The 26,146-nt window shown below is 40.4% G+C and overlaps 1 protein-coding gene across 1 annotated transcript in view; it reads left to right on the top strand.

The window, feature by feature from the left end:
• The window catches only part of PHF2 (PHD finger protein 2), a 143,582-nt gene that overhangs the window by 88,606 nt on the left and 28,830 nt on the right, over positions 1-26,146 (top strand). Inside the window, 11 exon segments of the mRNA XM_030570475.1 lie at positions 1,466-1,626; positions 6,063-6,204; positions 9,316-9,502; positions 10,106-10,268; positions 13,250-13,337; positions 14,697-14,803; positions 16,722-16,813; positions 20,265-20,354; positions 22,073-22,426; positions 22,955-23,074; positions 25,205-25,323. Coding sequence (XP_030426335.1) covers positions 1,466-1,626; positions 6,063-6,204; positions 9,316-9,502; positions 10,106-10,268; positions 13,250-13,337; positions 14,697-14,803; positions 16,722-16,813; positions 20,265-20,354; positions 22,073-22,426; positions 22,955-23,074; positions 25,205-25,323 — 1,623 coding nt within the window.

The following is a 26,146-nucleotide window of genomic DNA, read 5'->3' as shown; positions in this document are numbered from 1 at the left end:
AAAGAGTTTAAGTGAACAATTTTCCTTAATGTTACATAACATTTTGAATGTTGGCTTCTTTAAATTGGAATATTTAACACTGTTGATGTGTCTGCATTGAGCACTGATAATTGACTGTTCTCTACACGGACTGAAATTGGTTCATTAACACAAATGTTACCTTTGATGTTTTCAGCAGTTTAGGCACATGAATTTATTCCAGAATATTTAAGCATGCTTCACATCTTTTGCAATAAATTGATTTATTATTTCAGTCTTATGCATATAATTGGAGTGTTGCAATCAAATGTGAACCTGAATAGAGTTCAGTGGAATGCAGTTAGCTATCTAGTCACAAAGAGACCTGATTCTTCACTACCTTGCACCTTGTATAGTCACTTAAATCTATTCAGCATTGGTGTAAAATGCTATTCAGTTAGAATGGTAGCATTTAACAGCTGCTTGAAAAGATGTGAATGACTACACAAAGTGCTAGGAGTGGAGATCCAGGCTTCCAATTTCTAGCTGTTATGAATTAATTGCCAAAAAACTTCAAGATTTATTACTATTCCTGCTTTGGGCTCCTCTTATAGATCCAGGTTTTTGGCCTGATTCTCAGATGCCCTGAGCACTTACAACTCTTATTCAAGACAGTGGAATTTTTGGGTACTTGGGAACTTTCCAGATCATGCCCTTAATAAGAAAAGCAATATAATAATTTTAGTGGCAACATACAAAGTCTTACCTTTTGTGACCAGTGAATAACTGACTACAATTACTGGGCACAATTATACCCTCGCCTGGAACTGAAAGAAGAATTTGTCTATTAAATTTATCAGGGAAAAGATGTAAGTTAGAATTGTTGGATAAGCAAAACTGAAGTAAGTGTGTGTGTGTGTGTGTGTTTGTGTGTGTGTGTGTGTGTGAGAGAGAGAGAGAGAGAGAGAGATAAAACACACACAGCTACTTGCTGTTGAAAGAATGTGCTTTTGACTGTCTTTGAATACATGTACTTATATATATATAATGGGATGAGATATTAAACTGGCAGTCATAAGATCCAGCATACAAAATTCATATCTAATTTTATTTGACACGCTGACTTCAGTAGAACCATGACTTCTTTCATATTGTTTATAGTTTCCAATAGCAAAATTCACATTAAAGGTGCCTAAGGGAGTTAAGTGTTGAGTTTTTATTGAGTTTCGATGGGATTTGGGCACCTACCTACCATATGCTTCTTTGAAAATCCCAGCATTTGGTCAATATAAGTAGAAGCCAAGGACATTGTTTTGTATTGCTTCAAAAATAACAAGCCACATGATTAAACAAAGCAAGAGATACAAGGGAAAAGTTATCAGTGGCATCTTATTGCTTACAGCAACTTGTATATAATTGTGTGCTTATCCTTTCAATAAAGAAATAAAAAAGATGCTGAATTTAGATGTGAAACATCTTAGCACAGTATCTGTGTTTGTGTTTCTAGTGCTGAAGATGTGGTAGTCAAAGTGACAGGAAGCCAGCTAACAACAGAGTACTTGGAAGAAAATGGATTCACAGAACCTATCCTGGTTCCAAAGAAGGATGGCTTGGGCTTAGCAGTACCCGCACCTACATTCTACGTCAGTGACGTTGAAAACTATGTCGGTACGTATTTGTCTAGAAAGTGATGTAATATTTGTTTGTTGCTGCTTCCAGCCATGCCATTTCAGCCTCGCCCTGTCAAGGGCAGAGCTGCACAGCCAGGTGCTCACACAGCTGCTCATTTCCCAGGATCAGAGGTACTCCTCCCTGAATGCTCAGCCAGCTCTGATGGCCAGATCAAAGGGTGACTGGTCCGTGGCTGCTCCTTCTCCTCTCTGCCCCCATTGTACAAAATCAGCACCGTTGCATCTGTGTAAAACTGGAGTAAACTAGCAGGGAATCAGGCCTCTTTGGTTTTTGTTACTTATTTAAATGAAGCTCCTGACAAATGCTTGGGGGAAGAATTTTTTGAGTGATTCCCCCCTCCCTCTCCATTCTCATTGTCTGCTTCTCTGAGGGAAGGTGAGATTTGATGGGCCAGATCCTCAGCAGGAGTAAATCTGTGTCAGTGAAGCTAATCCCATTTATGCATTTGAGGATTAGGCCCATAATATCACTGGCATTTGTCAATAAAAAGAAAATGAGGGGGAAATGATGATAAAATAATTTCAGGTCTTCTTCAACATCATCAAGAAGGAAAAAGGGGACAAACACATGTCCTCTTTAGAAATCAAGATCTCGTCTGACCTACATAGACATGCTGGCCCTGATGTTTGGGTCTGACTGAGCTGCGTTTGGTGCATGACCCAGTGGAGAGGGGCAATGGTGTCTCTGTGCCACCTTTGTACTCCTCAGATTTCCAGGGCCCTGGGATCCGGTTTGGCCTTTTCGCATAAGCTATAGCAACCGCCGAAGGCTTCTCTGTTTTCCTGCAACCTATAGTGGCCCAAATGGCTGTTGCAGTATCTGGGGATTGCTGGAATACAGCAAGCTCTGGTCATGCTCCCCTCAACAAACTGGCACACTGCCTGCCCCTTGGGATCCCCGAGCTGCACAATTAGGCCAACTTTAAGGCTGCTTTGTGCTACTGAAGTAGTGAAAAGGATGCTCTGTAGGGTCAAGGTTCTGTTCCTAAGGGCCTGATTCTACATTGCTTTACTCCTTGTGCAGTCATTTGTACCTGTGCAAAGTAGATGTGAAATACTTCCATTGGGATTGGGTAGCATTTTACAACCATTTTGTGCAGGCAGAGTGACCTCACAAGGTGTGAGGAGGCTGGCCCTAGAGATTCTGTGGCACTTTCTATAAAATGATGGTAAGAGTTTGCTCAGTGAATTTCTCTTCCCACTGTAGTGCAGGTCTGTGTGCTGGTTGGCTGTCACCCTCCGTCCAGAATTGGCTGCATTTAAGTGGTGTGTTAGTTTGCAAAACATTTTGTTTAAAAATTAGAACTGCGCTAAATGTAAAATGTTGTTGTCATCTCTCCCACTGCAAGGCTCCCAAACTTCATTACACAGCAGTAGCTTTTAATTACTAGTTAAACCACAATTAATTCCTGGGCAAATCCTGTGTTGGAGAGAGTGAGAGCAAGGCTTTTCTTTTCTGTTGCACTGCAGAGCACTCTTTTCCAAGAAGCAGTCATCATGATATTGAGAAATTGGTTCTCCAAACCATGTCCTAACTAGGGCTTTCAACTAATTGCAGTTAACTCATGCGATTAACTCAAAACAAATTAATTTGATAAAAAAATTAATTGCGATTAATTGCATTTTTAATTGCATTTAAAAATATTTTTGGATGTTTTTCTACAATTTCAAATATAGTGATTTCAGTTACAACGCAGAATACAAAGTGTAGAGTGCTCACTTTATATCATTATTTTTATTACAAATATTTGCACTGTAAAAAAATAAAAAAGAAATAGTATTTTTCAATTCACTTTATACAAGTACTGTAGTGCAGTCTCTATTGTGAAAGTGCAACTTACAAATGTAGAATTATTTTTTTACATAACTGCACTCAAAACCAAAACAATGTAAAACTTTAGAGCTTGCAAGTCCACTCAGTCCTACTTCTTGTTCAGCCAATCACTAAGACAGACAAGTTTGTTTACATTTCCGGGAGATAATGCTGCCTGCTTCTTATTTACAATGTCATCTGAAAGTGAGAACTGAAGTTTGCATGGCAGTGTTGTAGCCAGTGTTCAAGGTATTTACGTGCCAGATTTGTTAAACATTTGTATGCCCCTTCATGCTTTGACTTGTAGATTGTACTATCTTTTGTTTTCTTTTTTGCAGTGCAAATATTTGTAATAAAAATAACAACATAATGTGAGCAGTGTACGCTTTGTAAGTCTGTGTTGTAATTGAAATCAATATATTTGAAAATGTATAAAAACACCAAAATACTTATAATTAATTTAATAATCTGTTATTGTTTAACAATGCAATTAAAATGGCAATTAATTTTTTAATCATTTGACAGCCCTAGTAATAGCTGACTACTACCATCTCACCATGTATCAGACATACAGCTAGACTGAGGTCCTCTGTCCATACAAGGCATTCCAGCTTGCTCAGTTTAGATTTTATAGCAGTCAGTATTGTTAGGCTTTTTGTGGTTTCTATTGCTAATGATCATTTGCATTAATTTGGTGATATTCTTCTGCTGTATCACTTTCCTGGTCATCTGGTTGACTTCTTCAAGTTCTCTCCAGACTCCAGCCTGTTCAGAACTCTTCAGCACCCACCTCAGAGTGATCCCGTGGAGCCGTCCTGAAGGAGCTCTGTAACCACTGCAAAATTTGTTCTTCTTGCCTTCAAGACCCTCATTCCTCCATCTGCCTCCAGACTCTTGTCTGCCCTTCCACCTCACCCAGTCCCTCTGCTACAACACTTACTTCCTTTCCCTCCTCTCCTCTGCCGTGACTCTGTAGCTCCATCACACCTTATCAATACTGCAAAATCTGCCCCTTCTCCGCTATAATCAGTTAGCTGCAAACTAGTGTATTAACATGTACTGCTATTGGCCCTTGGTGTTTCTTCATGTTTGCTGTCCCTCCCCACCCACACACCCTTTTCCCGTAACATGTCCATAGTTGTAATGGTTGTGTACAGTGAGATAGTTGCACAAACAACAGTGTATTAAAATAGCCTTTAGTTTACTGTAATTTCCATTCTCTCTAGTCTACTGGAAGCATATTTTTACTTATCCATCTGCTGTCCTTAGCAGATTTTATTGTTTGACCTGAGTGCTCCTTAGCATCTGCTGGCTTTCTCCCAGCCTCTAGATAAAACAATCCACCCTCCCTACATACAAAAAGCTCTCTAATAAAAAGCCAAAGAGTAGAGGAACACAGGCTATTTAATGTGCAAGCTGGAACTGGTTTCTATAGAGAATGGGACAAAACAAATTTCTGGTGTAACATCAGTGTAATTTGGCTTTGATGGGGTTATACCAGGGAGGAATTTAGCTCATTGTTTCTAAGGTTTTCCATAGGCCATAGAAGAGTCTATTTAAGAAGCAGCAGAGGAGAAAGTCATTTGTGCAAACTAAAGAGCCAGACAAGTTGTTGTTATGCTGGCATTATGCACTGAAAGCCATGTTGTGACTAAAGAACTGATTTATTCTATATCTGCCCCAATGGGAAAGCTATAAACAGAGATATTGGGAGAGAAAATTAAGGATACACATGTAAACTCCACTGAAATATCGAACAGTAGGGTCGCTTTTCAGGACAGCAGACTAGAGAAAATGGTAACTTGTTGGCTTAAAAATGGGGACTCATTAAGGATTGTTAGAGCTCCTGGGCCTGACTCTTCCTGCACTTACACCATTTTTACCCTGTTGTAGCTCCACCAGCTTCCATCGAGTTACTCTTGGTTAGCGTTATCATTGGAGTTCTGAATCAGGTCCAGTTTCTTTTAGATGAAATGCAGAATGTAGGTTCTGAGGACTTGTTTTCTGTGTTTGGGAAAAGATGAGGTAGTTTTAACAAAATAAACCAGACAAAGTAAGACTCTTTTAGGTGCACCTAAAAGAGCTAGATGGCTGATCTTCGTTGATAGCTAACATTTATGTAAGTTTGCCAAATTGAAAATTTATTAGAAAAATAATGAGAATAAGAAACAATTGGAAAATCACTTGTGCTGTATAATATCCCTATTGTCCTTGTAATATACTGTACGACAGGAAAATGTAAATGTTAGTTAATCACATAGGGTTGGTTTTGCACAGCTATTTCATTGTGGATTTCCATATGATTTTGAGTATGCTACTGTGGAAATTCCACAATAAAATAAGTAGAGAGATTAAAACTAACCTAACACTAATCTTTTTCAGATAAAATCTTTTACAATGAAAAGCTCAGAGGAGATAAGTACAAAAGTTATTGTTAATATAACCTTAAGATTACACTGGTAAACATGAAACAGTTGGGAAATGCAGAAGTTGAAGTGCTTCTAGAAACTTTAACTCACCCACTCATTGTACATAATGGGTCCAATCCTGCATTCCTAGTGATCTCAAACTCCCATTTTCGTTTGGCATTAATTTCTTAGGACCAGAAAGAAGTGTTGATGTCACTGATGTCACCAAACAGAAAGACTGTAAGATGAAACTGAAGGAGTTTGTTGATTACTACTACAGTACCAACAGGAAAAGAGTTCTCAATGTAACTAACTTGGAATTTTCAGATACAAGGTAAGAGGAAATAATTGACCAGTCCACTCCATGTACCCTGGAACCACACCCTCTGTAGAGTATGGTGTCCTAAAAGGTCCATGAGATTTGAGTCCCTTCTGGCCTCTCCCGCGGGTTTCTCTGCAGGAGGAGGTGCTGTGGCCTCAGCATACTGATTTCACAGTGGGTCTGATTCTCCACTGCCTTGCCTCTTGTATGGTCAGTTAAGACGTGTCTACATGGGAAAGTTTTACCAGTTATACCAATGAGATATAGTTATGCTGTTATAACTCCCCATGCGGACACTCTTCTAGTATACTAGTGGCTTTTTTCAGCGTCGCTTAAGCTCCTTCCCAAGTGACGTAAGCTAAACTGAAAATGACCTGGGGAGTTATACTGGTGTAATGATAGCTTAAATTCAAACCTTCAGTTATACTAAAATTTTTTCCCATGTAGACAAAGCCTTAGACCATAACATGCTACCAAATAAAAACAGGCGAGTCACACAGCCACTTTGCACATGGCTACACAAGGCGTGAGGCAGTGGACCATCAGTCTTGATGCATTTCTGACATCACATTGGATACTTATATGAAACAAGTCAAATATTGGCAGGATGCCAAAAAGGGATAAGGCAAAGGCACAATGAAACTGTAGAGAGATGTGTAGATTAACCAAGTCCTCCACATGAACTTCTCAAGGGATGGAAGGGGTGGGGGAGGTCTCATTTTCCAAGCTTGTTTCTGACACGAATTTTTTTTTTTAAATTAACAAAGCCAGAAGAAAAAGGGGCAAATGGTCTTTGGAAATCTGCTGTAAAATAAAATTATCCATAGCACCTGAGAGTCAGTGGAACTTGGACTCCTTAGTCACGTTGGCATTTCTGAAAATTTTACCCTCAATCTGTTTTCCTTTATTATACTTCTGTGAGTGTCTCCAAGAGCACAGTGCTAAAATGGTGATGTTTGATAGATGTTTGGTAAAGCCATCCTAGGCACCTGTCGATTCTGATTTCAGTACACTGGTACAATTTCAGTGCAACTCCAAACAGATTAAACAATATACATTGGAGTTATTCTGGTTTAATTTAGTTCAGGGTTTGATGAGAACAGGGTTAAAGTGAATATAGTCTGGGGGTTCTGTGGAGGGTGTGAATGCCTCTGCTTCAGTGTTTGCAGGTAATCTGTTACCTCTTTGACTCCAGGTCCATCCTGATGTTGATCTTATGTGACAGTGACACTGACTTGAGCACAGATGTTTGTTAGTTGTCCCTGAATATGTGTTCCCGCTATAGCACTGATTTGAAGCTAGCTGCAAAATTTAGTGATTGAATGAATTTCATTTTTATAAATCTCGGAGGTGGGGTATCTCCCATTCTGCACTGTGTTTCATGTTGTGTTTCAGGCTCTTAACAGTTCCCTCTATACCTGAAAGTACAAATTACTGGTTTGGTTTTTTTTGGTTTATACAACCATTTTCAGGACTTGGAGTGAGATTATACCCCAGGAGTAGCTTCAGTGAGGGAGATGAATTTATACTATCCTGAACCTTATGCAGCCACATGAATTCTTTAGATTTGCCTTGTTACTCCTTCTGGGTAATCTAGACACGTATAAAGAAAATGTCACTGGGGGAAAGGACCCTTTATAAAGACCACATCACTACAGAGAAAATGATGAGCTCCAGCAGAAAAATAAACAGTTATGGTTTTGGAAGAATATTCCATCTTGCTGAAAAGAAAAAAAAACCAATAATAATTAACACAGACTAGAAAAAGGCTGAAAGATAAGTTCAAGTTCATTTCTTTTAATATCCAGAGCTTTCTCGCCCTTGCTCTCTTATATTTATTGTTTTAGTGATTTAGGCTTGTTTCCACATAAAGAATCTAAAGTAATTTCAGAGTTCAATAATTACAAGTATTTTCAGTAGGGATTTTACAGCTTTCCACTTTTAAAAGACAACAATGATGGGAGGTCTTTTATTCTCAGGATTGCTGGAACCATCACTCATATGCTGATGATTTAGACATCAACTACCAAATATTTTATTTCTTAACAAAGACAGTGACATTTTAATTGAATCTCAAACTCCCTCTTTCCCAGCCATTTTAACTGGAACTATGTTACAGGCTCTGACGGTGAGCATAAATGATACATGCCTGGCAAACGGGAGCATATAATTTTAGATTGATGTTCAGATGCTCTCATTTAAGTGACATTTTTAAAGTGCCCTGTGTTGGAAAAACAGATATTTGTTCTAAGTATTGACCTGGTTTAAGTGAAAGGTTAATTTAGTTTCAGCACTATATAGTCACTTTTTCAGTTCTTCATGTCAACTTGTGATTGAATATGCTTGGATGATCTCACCAACTAACACTTTCTCCTCATTTGACGTTTTTGAGACATCACTGAGACCAGAACTGGCTCAAGCCCTCATTAATTGTATTAAGAATGGCCAGCTCACTTTGCAAAGAAAAGGAGTGATTTCTCAGTCCACCAGGACTCCTCCTAGCCGGGACATCAAAAAGTAACACATCCATTGTATGCCACCATACGATTGCTAAATCTGAACATCACAGTATTGATACTGTAAACCGGGAGCTAATTAAACAACATTAATAATGTCAACAGCACAAGTTCACAGACCAGAAAACGATCAGCATGTTTCATGAAGAGATTTAAACCCCACCAACTTCTCCATGTGAACATTCTTCAGTTTATTGTAAAAGTATAGTATCAGAGGGGTAGCCGTTTAGTCTGGATCTGTAAAAGCAGCAAAGAGTCCTGTGGCACCTTATAGACTAACAGACATATTGGCGCATGAGCTTTCGTGGATGAATACCCACTTTGTCAGATGCATGTACATTGGAGCTCATGCTCCAATACGTCTGTTAGTCTATAAGGTGCCACAGGACTCTTTTTGCTGTAAAAGTATAGTTTCCTTATGCCTGAAATATTTCTGATCAGGTTCTGATCTTAATTACTTTACTCTAAATTCAGAATAACTCCATTGATAGGTACGGAGTTGCTCCAGATTCAGATTGATGTAACAGATCAGAATCCAGCCCTTCTTTTCTGTATGTGATGGTTATTTTGATCATTATTAAAAAGGTTTTTTATCCCCTCTGTTAAGAATGTCCAGTTTTGTAGAACCACCAGACATTGTTAAAAAGCTATCTTGGGTGGAGAATTATTGGCCTGATGATGCTCTGCTGGCAAAACCAAAAGTGACCAAGTACTGCCTGATATGCGTGAAGGACAGCTACACAGATTTTCACATAGACTCTGGAGGGGCATCGGCTTGGTACCACGTGCTGAAAGTAAGGAGTTAAATTTTATTTCCCATTTAATAACCAGTTCAATTCTTAGACCATCATCAAACATTTCTGAGCTCTTTGGCTAAGATAGAATGTCACTGTAATAAAAATATAGGGCCAGGTCCTCAACTGATGTAAATCAGTGTAGCGCCATTAGTCAGTGCTGTGCCAGTTTACACCAAGGATATGGCCCCTAATGTATAAATTGTCTAAATCTTCTCTTTCAGGGAACTCTAATTTAAGGATTAATTAGTTAATGTTTATGCAGTACTTTCTAAATTTAAATGTATTTATAAATGCTAAATATTATTATATTCTGCTGTTATTCTGATACAGTAGGTCTTTTCCCTCTGTTGCTAATACGATCCCAAAGTCTGAGCAATTATCTACTAGAAACAAACTTTGTAAAGGTTTATATATAAACACACGATCCTTTTTAAAAAAACTTCTTAGACTATATGTAATCTCATTTTCTGTTATGTTTCTATACCAGGATTCTATCCAAAATCATCCAGCAAACCTTACTTAAATAGTGTTAAAATATGCGGTCCAACAGCCACTCTGGTTTGGATGTTTGTCGCTAACTGCATTTTTTTTTTAATTCAGGGGGAAAAGATATTTTATCTCATCAAACCGGCCTCTGCAAACATTTCCCTGTATGAACGCTGGCAGTCAGCAGCAAATCACAGTGAGATGTTTTTTGCAGACCAAGTGGATAAATGTTATAAATGCACAGTTAAGCAAGGACAAACGCTCTTTATCCCATCAGGTGAGTAGGTTGCTAAAGGTGATCTGTGTAGAGGATTCCCTGGAATATTAAAAACAAGTGTTGCTCTGTGCTTGCAAACTTTGCCTAATTATAAATTATTCTCTTCTCTGGGGAAAAAATGGTATTTCATGTATTTACTCAATTGACCTCATCAGATGAAGCACAGATTCTGTGTGCCTTGCTTCATTGTCATTTACATCGTGCATGCTGTACAGCAGATACTATTGTAATTTAAACCAGAGATCCCTATTGTCTGTCATTTCAGTGATGTGCAGCGAACATTCTGCTCTAACCGAGCTCCATGTTCCTCTCTGTTTTCCGTGCCAAAAGGATGGGGAGAGAGGAAGAATTAATAGAGGCCTCAGTGCAGGAAATCTTGTCTATTTTAGGTATTTGTTTAGCCTCCTTTACCATAGGATCTGAGCACCTTATGATCTATAGAGTATTTATCCTCACAACACCCCTGTGAGGTAGAAAAGTATTTTCCCAATAAGGGGCTGACACATAACAGCTACATGATTCTCCCAGGGTCTCACACACAGAGTTTTTGGCAGGGCTGGGAATTGAACCTGGGTCTCCTAAATCTATGGCTAGCACGCTAACCACCCAGGCCAGCTCTACTGTTTTTGCCACCCCAAGCAGCGCTCCGAATTGCCGCTGCGGAGGGCGGGGGCAGTCCGTGTGCCATTAGGGTGGCTCATGCGTTTCCATGGCGGCTGAAGACAGAAGCTGCACCGCCACGGACAGCTGGACATAGAAGCTGCCGCCGAATTGCTGCCACCGTGGAAAAGCAAACCACCCTAACGGCACATGGACTGCTCCCACCGTCTGCTGCGGCAATTCCACGCACTGCTTGGGGACTGCCACCCCTTGCAGATTGCTGCCCCAAGCACCTGCTTGGGAAGCTGGCACCTGGAGCCGACCCTGCTAACCACTGGACCATCTGGGAAAACACACTGATTTGAGGTAGCACTTCTACATGCTTTTCTGAATCAGGAGTGAAGGTAGAGAAGCAGAACCTCCCTGGGGCATGCAGTCCCGCCTGTGAAGTTTGGAAAATTTTGACCAGTTCTATAGTGTTGACTTCCCTAGTGCTGTGGAGGTGCAAAGGAAAGCAGACTCTGGCCAAAGAATATTGTACTGTACCAATATTTAAAAGGAGTAAACTCCCAGGAGAGAGAGAGAGGAATTATTTAGGATGATCTAAGAGTAGATGGATTTAGTTAAGCAAAGGAGTGTTTTATCTGAACATCAGGAACATTTTTCTAAGGGTGAAATCTATTAATCTGTTGAAAAGCCTCCCAAAGGCAGTGATGGAAGACATTTAAAATGGGACTGGACAAAGCATTAGAAAATATACCACAGGAGACCGCCCCCACTCCACCCTCCCCCAAGGTCCCACCCTGCCCCACCTCTTCCCGCCCAGTTCCGCCCCCTCCCCCGAGCGCACCACATCTTCGCTCCTTTCCCCACCCCCAGAGCCTCCTGCGCACTGCAAGTAGTGAAACAGCTGATTGCAGCGGGCACGGAGGGGGAGGTGCTGATTGGCGGGGCCCGTCAGCAAGCAGGAGGCACTGTGGGGAGGGGGAAGTTCTGATGGGAGGCTGCAGGTCGGTGCTCAGCACCCACCATTGTTCCCCCATTGGTGCTCCAGCCCTGGTTCTGAGACCTTCTCCCCATGGCGTCTCAGAAGCCAGGTGCCAGCCTAAGCCTGAACATTTACACTGCAATGTTAAGCCCTCTAGCCTGAGTCAGCCCCCATTGCCATCGGTCTCTTATTGCAGTGTAGATACACCGTTAGACTTCTAAGTCCTTTTCAAAGTCCTTATTTTCCTATGATACTGAGGAGCTAAGGGTCTGTGTCTCTGGCCGTTGTTCCACTCCAGCCCATAGGCAGCCCATATACTGAATGCTGCACTATACATTCAAACTGTCGCTGAAGATTGGGGATGGTAGATTTTGCTTTGTCAACCCCCATATTCTCAGCACTGGCATCTTTATAGAGGTGCAGCCTGATGAGAGGTAGCATAGTCCAGTGAATGGGACACTGCATTGAGTTTCATGAGATCTGGTTTATATTCATGGCTCTACCTCTAACCTGCTTGTGCCTCTTCGCCTCTCTGTGCCTCAGTTTCCCCTCCCCCCTTTAGACAGTTATCTCTTTGGGGCAGGGATTCTCTCTCTCTCTGTTTATACAGTGTGCAGCACAATGGGGCTCCTATTTGAGTTGGCATGTCTAGGTGCTGCATTAACACAAGCAATTATTAATATTAATCCTGGTACTCATGCTTTACAGGCAGCATCCAGAGTGTCCCCATTTCTTTCTCTGTGTGTTATCAGAATTAATTACACATTTGAGTTTCGCTTTGACCGTAAAAAGTAGAAAGTAGGCATTTTCCTGATAACCATATGTGAAACTGTCTGGCGGAGTAAACACTGAACAGTTTACAGGATCCACTATGTGAGAGGGTTCAAGCAAGAGTAGCTTTTTGTATGAAAGTAAGTATTTGGAAAACACCTGTTCATAGCACCACGCTTGAAGTCCTTATCAAGAGTTGTCAGTACTTGGGGTTTTTTACACTTGATGGTCTGAAAACAGGTACTGTTCTGCTCCTGCTGTTTTTCAGAGTAACAATGAAACAGTAGCTCTCTGAATGATCTGTGCAATATCTTCTCTTTCTCTCTGATCTTGCTGCAAGTGAATTAGCAAGACTCCCATGGGAGGTGAAGGTTCTCGGCATGTTACAGAATCAAGCCCTTATGTACAATGAAAGCAACGGGTGCTAATTCAGCACTAATTTAAGCATGTGCAACTCTATTTACTCCAGCAGCGTAACCCTTGCTCACTAAAAGGGCTGAAATGGGCCCATGAGCTGGATGGCCACACAGGAAGTAAGATACTACATAGACTGCAGCAGCATGGTGTTAACAAGTTACCAGGGTTTTACTCAGTGTCTCCTTTATTTCTCTGTCTTTTACAGGTTGGATTTATGCAACTCTCACACCTGTAGACTGCCTAGCATTTGCTGGGCATTTTCTACATAGCCTAAGTGTTGAAATGCAGATGAGGTACTTTGTCTATATTTTCAGCTTTTCCTTATCAATTTTATCTATACTTAGATTTCAGATTGAGGTTCTGTATTTGGAATCATTTGTTGATTTGGGATCTGAAATTTTGGTTCAGACCTAATTTTCGTTTTAAGGAACTTAGATTTCCTTTACAGGTTAAAAAGTCCATGAATTGAGCCATACTCTCTTCTAAGAATTAGCTTGAATATTTAATACACCGCTACCCTGATATAACGCAACCCGATATAACACAAATTTGGCTATAACGCGGTAAAGCAGTGTTCCGGGGGGCTGGCTGTGCACTCCAGCCTATCAAAGCAAGTTTGATATAACACGGTTTCACCTATAACATGGTACGTTTTTTTGGCTCCCGAGGACAGCGTTATATCGGGGTAGAGGTGTACTTATGTCCGTGTATGTTATGGGCCAAATTCAAAGCAATGCAAACGTTAGACACTTCTGCCTTCCTAAAACTGTTTTACACTTAGACTCCTCAAGACATTATTTACCCTCAATTTAATTAAATGCAAAGGTATCTAAGGGTACGTCTGCACTTTAATTGTGGGGTGTAATTGCAGCATGTGTAGACGCGTCCAGGGTAGCTCCAATCAGGCTCAGTGGTGTAATGGTAAAAAAAGAAGTGGGTGAACTAAGCTAAACTAAACTCCATGTTCCCCAAACAAGAAGTAAGTGGGTAAACGCTCTCTAGCCATATTTATCCTCCACTGCGCTACCGATCTAACTAGTTCACATTTCAATAACGATGAGGCTGTCACATCATGGACTTCAACGTGGGCTAGCTGCCTGAGTAATTACCTAGGGTTCCGAGTGGGCTTGTAGCAGCCGGCTGTGAAGTCTGTGCTGGCATGACTTCACTGTTATCCATTTATGAGCTAGCTAGATATGTCTACACATGCTGTAGATATGCTCCTCGGTTGCAATGTAGATATACAGTACATTGTTTTAATTTACGCACGAGGGCACCAGAAGAAAAGAGATATGTTATGTTACTGGGGAGATGTACCTTACAACACGCTGTGTACCCTTCTGAATATGGACTTCTGGCAGCCCAGCTGGGGACCATACCAAGTGTAAAGTAAAGGTCTGTTCTGAGGTCAGACAAATCGTGCAATGAGACCATTTTCCATCCTTAATTTCCTGTTTCTTTTTTTACTTGTGTTATTTTAATGTTGTTTTTTAGGATTGATTCCAGCCTAGTTGATTAAAAAATACAAATCTGGGAAATAAATCCATAAGACATTTGCATTCTAATGTGTCAGTGAGCTATACTTTTCTTTTCACTTGTAATGTAGCTTGCAGTCTGGTACACGTAAAATGCATTTTTGCTTTGTATCACAGAGCGTATGAAGTGGAAAGGCGGTTGAAAATTGTCAGCCTAACCCAGTTTCCAAACTTTGAAACAGCATGTTGGTATATGGGAAAGCATCTGCTGGAGACTTTCAAAGGTAGACCACTGTTCCATGCACTCTGTTTTCTCAGCTGTGGTTATGTGAGGATAGAGTTACTATTATTTTCCGTTGGTGTGCAAGCCACAAGATGGACAGAGGCCAAAATCACCAGTTTTTGATCTAGCAGAATCAAGTCTTTGCGTTTTACCTAAGATATCAACAGACAGTAAAGATAAATGTGCTTAGCTGGTGTGTTGGCTAAAAAGAACATATACAAATTTGGAAAGTTCTTGTTGATTTTGGTCCTATCTGACCTACTAGTACAGGGGTCGGCAACCTTTCAGAAGTGGTGTGCCGAGTCTTCATTTATTCACTCTAATTTAAGGTTTTGCATGCCAGTAATACATTTTAATGTTTTTAGAAGATCTCTTTCTATAAGTCTATAATATATACCTAAACTATTGTTGTATGTAACATAAATAAGGTTTTTTAAATGTTTTAGAAGCTTCATTTTAAATTAAATTAAAATAACCGGTGGCCAGGACCTGGGGAGTGTGAGTGCCACTGGAAAATCATCTCGCGTGCCACCTTCGATGTGTGCCATAGGTTGCCTACCCCTGTACTAGTACAACCATGTCAGGTCGCCATCTTATAATACAGTAATTTCCCCCCCAAATCATTTAAAGGCGTTATTACATTCTGTAGTGCAGAGAGGAGCTTATCTCTGTCTCTTATTTATGCTAAAGCCTCTAAACAGTTTAGCAGAGTTGAAGACAGAGCTGAGGTCCCACCAGTTGTATCACAGGGCAACTACATTGTAAGGTAGTATCGCTTTTCTGGAGCGGCTGAGTGCCAGATTTGCAGTCATGCCCTATGATTTGTCTAAATTAGTGCCAAATTCTGCCAACCGTAGATTGAGTAGTGCCTCATTTCTCAAGTGCTCCACTGATTTTCATAGAACTACTTATGCAGCCAGGTGCTAATTACCTGGTTGTAAGGGCAGCAGAATCCGGTCATTTGGTAATGTTAATGTGACCTTCACAGATGCTGAATACTAAAGTTTTCTGGGAGCACAAGAGCTGCTGAACTGGATTGCTTCAAAGTTAACAGGCACATTTATATACATAGATACCTCACGCACACCACACAAGTTTTATTTACTGTAATTATTTTGTTCTTCATCTTAATTTCTTGTCACAGCATCATCTGGAGAGAGAAACACAGAGATTTTTTTAAATAAATGAAATAAATGGATATAATTTTAAAAAGTAAGACCAAAGTTTCATCTTAATGTGGGCTTCAATGGGGTCTCCTTGTGACTAAGCTATGAACCAAACTATAATGAGCAGAATTATTTGGGGTACCTTCTATCTCCAGAAGAACAGATACATTGTTTGGCTGATGGAAGCAGTGTGTTATGTTATAAACATCTTATCCATGGCAGCTCTCTTTAATGAAGTATTTTAGATACCAGGTTTTTTCTTCAGAGTGACCAGAACTGTTGACAGTATTATTTAATGCTAACTGAAATAAAAGAGAGCAGCAGACACACAAGGTAAAGGCCTGATTTAAAGTCTGCCAAAGTCGGTGGGAGTCTGAGCACTGAGGTAAACCACAAACATTTGTGTCCTAAGGCCAGTGTTTGTGGAGTGTCCAGACTAGCATATACAAACTTGGTACTAATTTGAGCTAACTGGGAATCAACTCACTTCAGCTATAAACTCAAATGGAGACATAATGCACAGGGACAGAGCAGACTCGAGGCTGGTTGAGGAATGGATTATGGCACAGTAAATACGTACCCTATTACTATAGAAGTTATAGCCATGATTTGGTTTCAGTGAGTACATCCTATTGGCTCCAAACACCCCCTCATCTCCCACCTCAGTGCACAGCTAGACATTTTTTAATAAAGAATTTTAAATAGAAAATTGGCCACCATGGTTGAATATTATTGAATATTTCCTTTGCTTAGGTTTGCACAAAGCTGGGCAGCAGCCTCCTTCTCATTTAGTCCAAGGGGCAAAAATTCTTAATGGTGCTTTCAGGTCGTGGACTAAAAAACAGGTAGGAAAATGTTTTTGTTTTTTTTTTTAAATTCTGTTTCACTGGTTTGTGTTGTAGCAAGAACAAAGAAGAGGACTGAATAACAAAAATAGTTTCCATGTAGCAAAATCAGTAATCCTAGTTTCTTGGAGACAGGGAGATAGGGGCTCATATTATTAGCAGAGCAGTAGCCTGAGGTACAAAAAAGTCAGACATATAATTACACCTCTACCTCGATATAATGCTGTCCTTGGGAGCCAAAAAATCTTACCGCGTAGTAGGTGAAACCATGTTATATTGAACTTGCTTTGATCCACCGGAATGTGCTTCCCCCGCCACCCGGAGCACTGCTTTACTGCGTTATATCCAAATTCATGTTATATCAGGTGGCATTATATTGAGGTAGTGGTGTATGTGCAGAAAAGGGGAAGTTGTCCCTGCTTCTTGAAAACCAGGATAAATTGGCAACTAGCTGTACGCCTTGGAGCTAGAGACGACTTCAAAAGATTTGAGATCTTGCAGGCCTGAATCTCCTCTCAAATACACCAGTTGTAGCTCAACTGACCTCTGTGAAGTTACTCTTGATTTACACCAGTGTTCAGTGAGACGATAGGAGCTTTAGTGAGGAGGTAAAATTCCTCTGTCTAATCACAAAACAGCAGCAACAGAAGCATTAGCACTGCAAGTTTCATCAAATGGTATAGTCTGCTCATCCAGTGTAGCTCAGTTCTGATTGAATGGAACCACTTGCAGAGGTACAAGGCTAGTTCAGTCTCCATGCCCATTCAGCCCTTGGCTTTTCTGATGAGTCTGCCAACTGTGCGTCAGTTGTGCTGATGGTGTTGCGATGAAGTCTGCTGAGCAGAGCTAAGATCACCAGTCATTGCTCATAGGCCATCCTATAAATGTCAAATGGAGATAACTTTCATAAACTACTGACCAGGTATATAGTTGAACTGTATATAGAGGGAAAAAGGCATCATATTCCATCACCAGTCTTCTGACCCTTAGTTTCTAAGGGACACCCTTTGTAAAGGGGAGCCCCGTTATGAGTGATCCCAGTAATCACTGTTTTCTTCTTTTTTACTCAATCTAATTCCTTTTGGTTTTGAATTTTATGCATTTTTTTCTTGGTGTAGCCCCTGAGGATAGTGTCAGAAATACATCGATGTGAACACTACTTGACATCTTTTCTTGGTTGGCAGAAATCAGAGCAGCTCCATTGAAGTCAATGGTGCTACTCTCATTTACACCAGCTAAACACCTGGCCTGACACCTACCTTCTTTTAGTGTAGGAGTTAAAGATATTTACCACACTGCAAACTTGTCAGGAGGAGAGTTTATGAATGAGTGGTGCCTCCTGGCAATATAGAAACTTGTATTGAAGTTACAAATGTCTCTGAAGAGGCTACTACAAATGATCCCATCTGCCTGTGGAAGTTCTCTCAACTGTTGGGAACTTCAGGGGGCAGGGCACTCCTCTTCTGAGAGAGAGAAGGCTGTGCCCAGGTTCTGGTGGTGCCCACAAGGACAAACACTTAGAGAGATGCAAACTGAAAAGGAGAAGAGAGTGGGTCAATCCAGAGAGATGGCATTTCTAGCTCCAGTCAGTTTTTGTTTTCTTCTGCTTTGGCTTCTTGCTCCTACCTAAGAAAAGCAACAGGAATTGTAATCAGGAATGCATATTGTCAGAGCACCTCCACCTCACTTATATTGCTGCGACTCATTAAAGTTCAGTTATGATTTCATGGGTCACACTTAATATTGTTTCCATCTGTAAATAGTTTATAAAGGGTTAATGAATGATGAATTGATGTCATAAGCATGTCACAGCCATGAGTAGTATGTTGGTATAGGTGGTTATAAGTATATCAATAGATGTTATTAATGGTTTTAAGCCAGGGTAATAAGCCACCCTTTGATCTGTTGGATTCTATAACAATTCATTAATTTATGAAGCTGTCATTCACTCATTGATTTATCCTTTATGAGCTATTTGGAACCTTAATATAAGGTGTGACCATTTCATAATTGTTCCTACATAGAATTGATTTACTTGTTCCATGTCTCCTAAGATTAGCTGCTGAGTTTCCAAGTACGTCACAACATACTTGTAGGGTCACAATTAGGGAACCTGCAGCAGGGATTGACAGATGTAGGGTCAGATTTTCAGACACTGGGCTCTGTTTTAGCAGGGCGTGAGCAACGGAGGGCACAAGTTTGTACATAGAGTTTTTAGATCAATTAGATGTCTGTGCCTTAGTTGATGCAATTAACCGACAGCAATGGAGGAGTGGTTAATGCTGATTTCAAACTTTGGTCCTTAGAATCCTGCAGTCCATGTCCTCTGGGTATCAGAGCGGACTCTGGTTTGGAAGTCACCCTATTTATTTGTCTATCTCAGTGGCTCTCAACCTTTCCAAACTACTGTACCCCTTCCGAGAAGCTGATTTGTCTTGCGTACCCCTAGATTTCATCTCACTTAAAAACGACTTGCTTACAAAATCAGACCTAAAAATACAGACGTGTCCCAGCTCAGTGTTACTGAGAAATTGCTGACTTTCTCATTTTTTTTTTACCATATAAGTATAAAATAAATTGATTGGAATATAAATATTGTACTTACATTTCAGCGTGAGACCGGAGCCTGGTTTTCACTTGCCAGCCTTGTCTGAAACCTGAGCCCCAGACAGCAGGGCTGAAGCATGGCACTTAGCTTTACGGGGCCCCCTGTGGTGCATGGCCCTGGGAATTGCCCTGCTTGCCACCCCTGAATATCGGCCCTGCACTTGTGATCCCTCTGAACCTGTCCCGTGACCTCCCCAGGGCTGCAACCCCCAAGTTGAGAAACACTGATCTAGATGAGTTGAGTACCCCCTGGAAGACCTGCATATCACCAGGGGTAAGTGAACCCCTGGTTGAGAACCACTGGTCAACCTGGTAAGCAGGTGTGAAATAGGATAAAAGATGTGCAAACAAGTAATAATTTATAGTGGTCTTGTGCAGTTATTGGCACCAGAGCTTGAGATGTTATAACATGGCATGTGAGTGCAAATTTCATTAGCTACCAACCCACTCTGGCAGCAAGGGACTCACCTATTATCCTCAATTAAGATACTCTTCTGGGATGTGCTCTACGCTGTCTTCCGGGTGAAGCTGTAGGAAATGAACTTATCAAAAGAAGGCACAGAGGGAGAAAAGCAAGGAAGTGCTACAGCTGTAAAATCACACACACTGTCTGAAAAGAACTATTGATTTTATAAGTAGTTATCCTTAGGGAGCAGAAATAACACACTGACAGGGTAAAAACATATTTGTCTCTTAGTTGAACAGAATCATCTAATGTTGTTTGTGTTACTAGCTTTGAACAAATAGAAAAAAATATAGATGGGTCAGTTGACAAGTCTTTTGATTGTGTGTGAGAAGAATATTAAGGATGTGAAAACAGCACGGTGGCTGTGTTTTGTTTTAGGCTCTAGCCGACCATGAGGACGAACTCCCGGAACATTTTAAACCAGCACAACTTATCAAGGACCTTGCCAAAGAAATAAGATTAAGTGAGGTTTGTGTTCTTTCCATAATATTAACTACATCATGCATTTTTCGTAAACTGCAGCATAAACTGCAGAATTATTGAAATAAATGAATCCCTTTCTCATTACAGGAAAATTAATGGGAAATTTAGGAACAGTGATGTTGTTAAGGCATTCTATCTCCTGTGCTGATTGGCTGTTTGCTCCAAACCCCCTTTTACCCTGTCTCACTGTCTCTTCCTCAGTCTCAGTCCACATCTGCTCCTCCTCCTTCTCCTCTTTCCTCCCCTTCCTCTTCACATCTGCTTTGTCCTGTTCACCCCTCTCCCTTCATGTTCTCTTTAGCTAATCCCCACCTAACTCACTCCAGTTCCCCTCCCCCAAATCAGGGACCTAATGTGATGTTTGCCACCATCCTATTGATCACTTTGCTCGTATGTTACACCTCTGCCCATACCTTCACCTGCACTCTCTGTTAAGATTGTAAGCTCTTCGAGGCAGGGCCTGTTTACTGCTACTCTGATTGTACAGTGCCTAGCTCGACTGCTCCCTAGCCACTACTGGAATAAACAAGATTAATAATAATAATTATAACAACAACGTGGCACCTGAACCTATAGGCCATATACAGTACGCCTCTTAACACACATGCTCACTACCCATTGATACTGGTGGGAGTCCTACAGTGGATCGAGAGTAATAGATAGCCCCATATACTTAATCACAGATGCACTATTATGCTCTGTCGTGTTTTGAGACTGACATTTAGTTTGCTCCACCTCTTTCCTACCCTTGCTTTAAGTCACTGACACTGAAATCTAGCTCTTCCTTTTATGCCTTTTTACGTAAAATCAGAATGGCAGCTTAAGCAGAAAATAATTTCTTTTTAAGTAGTCAGAAGCTGCTAATTTTAATTGTGCATCTTTTTACTGCTTATTTTACCCGGGGGTGTGAAATATGGTTCTGCTGCATTTATCGCATCTGAATTAATTTGAAATGTATTCTGTTATGTCTGATTTGCATTTTAAACACAAGACAGTCTAATTTCACAAGTTTTTTTTTTTCCATATTGGAATTCTCTGGATAAAAGAAAAGGAAAAATAAAACCCAGAGACCAAACTAAGGAAATATTGACTCTCTGCATCTTAAGGTGCAGTTAATTAATATTAGCTTCTTTGATATGAAACCAGCCTTTCTGCTTATGGAAGTATAGTCTTGTATGGGACAAGCATCCCGATACTTTAGAAAATCAAATGCAGCTTTACAAATAAGTCTGATAATTAGTATGTTTATCTAAAGTGGCTGTGGATCACCCCACTGGAGTCCTTAGTGTGGTGCATATTTTTTAATGGCACCTTTGTGCTACCATTCCTGAGTCCCCCGAGTACCAGTCCAGCCTCTGGTGGAGATTGAAGCACCTGTAATCTGTGCTGGCTGTCAGCAGCTCCCAGGGATTGTTCTGGGATGTGGGGATCAATTAGTTGTAAGGGAACCCCAGCCTCATCCCTTTTACCTGGCCACACCGTCTGCACTGGCAGCTGAGAGGGAACAGTGCAGGAGCATGCTGGAAAGCCGTAGGCTCCCTGAGGATTCCCCTATGTTTCCTGTCCAGCCTGGGCATGAGCATCCTTATCTTTATAAGAAGGTGTTGGGGTTTTATTTCCCATGAGGAAGGGAAGATGCTGCAGAATAACTAACTGTCGTGAAGTTGGAACTGAATGTATTTCCATGCTCTGCCAAACTACAGAATGCTTTCAAAGTTAACAAAACAGAAGTGAGTGCCAGCGTGAAAGTAGAGGAAATCTGTCCTGTGGAGAAGCAGGAGGTGCCATCGCCTGTACCAGTGACTCCCCCTCCACCACCTGTAGAAAAAGTTCCGAAAAAAAAGGCTCCAAAAGCTGTGAAAACCCCCAAGCCCCCTAAACCGCCCAAGCCCCCCAAACCTCCCAAACCGCCCAAAACTCCAAAAGTCAAGGGAGAAGGGAAGAAGAAAGGAAAGAAGGTGAAGGAAAGCCCGCCACCCGCCATTCCAAATCTGGACCTGCTGGAGGCACACACGAAAGAGGCTTTGACAAAAATTGAAACGCCAAAGAAGGGGAAGGTGCGTCACATTGTTCTAACTACTCTCAATAGTTTTTCAGTAGCATGAAGTAAGACTTACGTTCAGGAGTCTTATGCAGGAAAAATTAAAACACAGTGGTTGAAATCCTGGTTCCATCGATGTATTGAGAGTTTTGCAATGGAACCAGGTTGCCACCCATTACATTTAATTGTTTAAATTTGGTTCTACAAGAAATAATATTAAGGCTTTTAAAAAGTAGTTTGTATGCAGTTTGTGAAACTTGCCTATGAAGCAACAGGTAGGAGATGAAAGCATTCTTTATAGTGACCGTGGCAAGGGAGAAACAAAACTAATTTTCTAATTTCTCTGAGCATTAATGTTTGATTGAATCTCCAGCTATTATGTCAAAAAGAATCAGTCAGTGTGATTTTGTGTGTGTGTGTGTGTAAAATATTTCTGTCTTCCAGACGATTCAGCTCTATGTTTATAAAGGGGGAGATAATTAACTTGGGAAAATTGGAGCTCATCTCCTTCCTGCTTAGGAGTATGTGGTGATTTTTTTTACAGGCTGCAAAGAATGTTTTAAGTGTTCCCAATAAGGAAGTTGTTAATAAGCAAAATGAGGTGGAGAAATTTGAAATTCGAGAGCACAATAAGAGCAAAACGGAAGCCAAATGGAAATATAAGGTAAAGTCTGTTGTTAACTTGTGCTGCCACTCTGGACTACAGTGGCACACAGCAATGGGAAACACTAGAAATTGGGGAAGAAGCAGTGTATCTTCTAGCAGAGTATAGTACAAACAATATGCAAATATAGGGCCTAATCCCAGATTTGCTCATTGGTTTCACAAAGTGTAACTCCTCTGAGTGCTTTGGTGTTGCTCTTGATTTACACAGGTGTAAGCACACAGAGAATCAGCCCCCCCCCCCCCAAATTTTGGAAAGACGTTAGAATAATTATGGAAAATTAAAGAGAGATTTTCAGTCAGACAGTAATTGTAGACAGCACTGAATAATCCTGCTTCTACTCTGAAGTCATGATTCTGATCTGAATTACACCAGTTTAAATCCGCAGTAACTCCAGTGAAATCAGTAGACTCACAATGGTGTCAGACCAGAGTGAGAGAGATCCAGATCAGACCCTATACATTTAAAAGTTTGCCTCATTGAGACAGGCTCCTGAGATACATAATGTAGGTTGAATTCACTCTTGGAGTGCAATAATCTTACTCCAGACTATTTTGGAGCAACACAAAGAATGCATTCATTCTGTAATAGCTGCAGTCTTAATTTCAGAGCATTCTGCAGGCTTCTTATGAGAAAGGATTAATCATTCCTTAAAATGAAACAAAACTGTGGTTTACTTACCACCCCATCCCTAACACACACATGCCTGCCAAAAATACATAAAAAAGAGAGAATAACTATGTCTTCCTATTGTCAGCAAAGAAGCTGCTCTCGTTGAGCCAGATCACCAGATGATGACTGGTGGTGGTAATGTATTTTAATAGACACCAGTTGAGCATAGTGGCCATACAGTTTAGAAGAGAGCAAGGGTTGTATTTAAAAAAAAAACAAAATTCTAACTGATTTGATGTTAAATCCAGAAATATAAAACATGTAATGTAATAATTATTGCTTCTATTGTAGATTAAGGGGCCAATCCCTTCCAGAGGGAAAAGGAAGTATTATCGTATCCCATCCTTTAAAAAAAGGGTGCCTGTAACTGCTAAGTTGTTAGAGGTGTGATGTAAAAGTGCATTCTCTAAATGAGCAGGTCTCGGAGAGAGATTTGCTGCTTGAGGGAGCCAAAATAAGGATTGTTCCCTGTTGCTCTTGACTCACTGGATCCAGGCAGATCCCAGTTTCCAAGTTTCTTCTATGTAACAAGTTCAAAATATTGACAATGGAGGGCAATATCATTCTGCCACAAAGAGAGCTTCTGCCAGTGGGTAATCCCAAGGAACTGTTTGGATTAAAAGAACTGGTGCAATGAAATGAACTTGATTGTGATGGCTTTGATTCCGTAACATCCTCTACTGCTATTAGTCTGCAATCTATTAGTAAGGGGGAACAAGTACATACGTTGGATTTTTCACATGTCAAGGTGTGGTTAAAACCACTTCCCAAAAAATGAAACCAAGGAAATGTTGAAAATTTAAGCATATGCTTCTTTGCAAGAAGAAATGAGTGCCAACGTGAAAGCAGAGGAAATCTGTCCTGTGGAGAAGCAGGAAGTGCCATCACCTGTACCAGTGACTCTCCCTCCACCACCTGTAGAAAAAGTTCTGAAAAGAAAGATTCCAAAAGCTGTGAAAACCCCCAAACCACCCAAAACTCCAAAGGTCAAGGGAGAAGGGAAGAAGAAAGGAAAGAAGGTGACCCAATGCTTAGTTTTGCCCTTAGTTGTATGGGTACAGTTCTGATAGACTCCACTGGGAAGAGCACCTGGATAAAGGCCTGATGCTGGAATGCACTTAAGCTCATGCTTAAGACCATCCCCATTTAGGATAGCACTTAAGCACATGCTCATCTTTAGGCATATGCTTAGCAACCATTGTCTTCAAAGGGACTTAAGCATAAGTTTAAAGTTAAATGTGTACTTAAGTGCTATCATCAACAGGGATGCTTTCCTGAATTGGGCCTAACTGAGGTGAAAACTAAACCATTTATATATCTACATTTCTGTGTGTGAGCATATGCATACACATTCTGTGTATCCTAATTATTTAGTAATAAATACCAGAATTTGCTTAGAAATCTAAAAATATTGGTAACACATTAACCTAGTTTTGTTGCTGTTTTCATGATTTGCAGAACAGTAAACCAGATTCATTACTAAAAATGGAAGAGGAACACAAATTGGAAAAGACACCTTTATCAGGAAATAAGGACAATAAATTTACATTTTCTTTCTCTAACAAGAAACTGCTCGGGTAAGTAAAAATATGGCAATACACATTGAATTATAAAGGATAAATATACTATGTGGATGGGGGGGGTTTAGACAGGGAGGTGACAAACTTGTCCTTATGTTCAAAAGTAAAAATTGTGCTTATGTATTTATTATTTTTAAGTACCGTAAGTAAATTCTGTTTACAATATGCTTGAAATATTTCTTAGTTATGAAATCATATCCCTATTAGTGGTTTTACAGAGATAGTAGCAGTTCAGATTATTTTGTGTATGTATTGTTTTACACTGGTTCTCTAGTTAGAATGTTAGAATTATAAATCTCTATTACTGGTGGTTTATATCTTAGATGTAAAAACTTGCCGTAGGCTAAAACACCAGGATTTTTTCATTAACGCTCATTTTAATCCCACTTTTTTCAGTCATAAAAGAAAAAATCCCCTATTTTCTGGCATGGTTCTAATATTTACCTGATTAAATGAGACCTGGATCACTGAATAAATAATATACATTTAAAAAAAATACTTCAATTGGTAGTCAGTGCAGCATTTCACTGGAGCTATCCAGGCCTTCTGGATCTGTTTCTGAACACACTGTATATGCTCCTTATAGGGACACATTCTGCCTGATTCTGCACTGTGATCTATCCCTGTGTGCCATTTGTAGTTGACTAGGTGCCCTTCTCTTCTTCTCTCCTCTTGCTTTGTCCTCCTCATCTCCCTTTCTTTTCCTCTTTTGTCTCTTCCTCCTCCACAGTTCATTTTATTGCAGGCCTATTGATTGAAATGAGAATGAGTCAGTGGTAGGTGTGGTTGGGACACTCAACCAGATGTTCTGGCTGCTACT

The sequence above is a fragment of the Gopherus evgoodei genome, chromosome 7 (assembly GCF_007399415.2).
Source record: "Gopherus evgoodei ecotype Sinaloan lineage chromosome 7, rGopEvg1_v1.p, whole genome shotgun sequence".
NCBI lineage: Eukaryota > Metazoa > Chordata > Testudines > Testudinidae > Gopherus > Gopherus evgoodei.
Note: the sequence above shows the minus strand (reverse complement) of the source record. Positions and strands in the feature narration are given on the sequence as shown.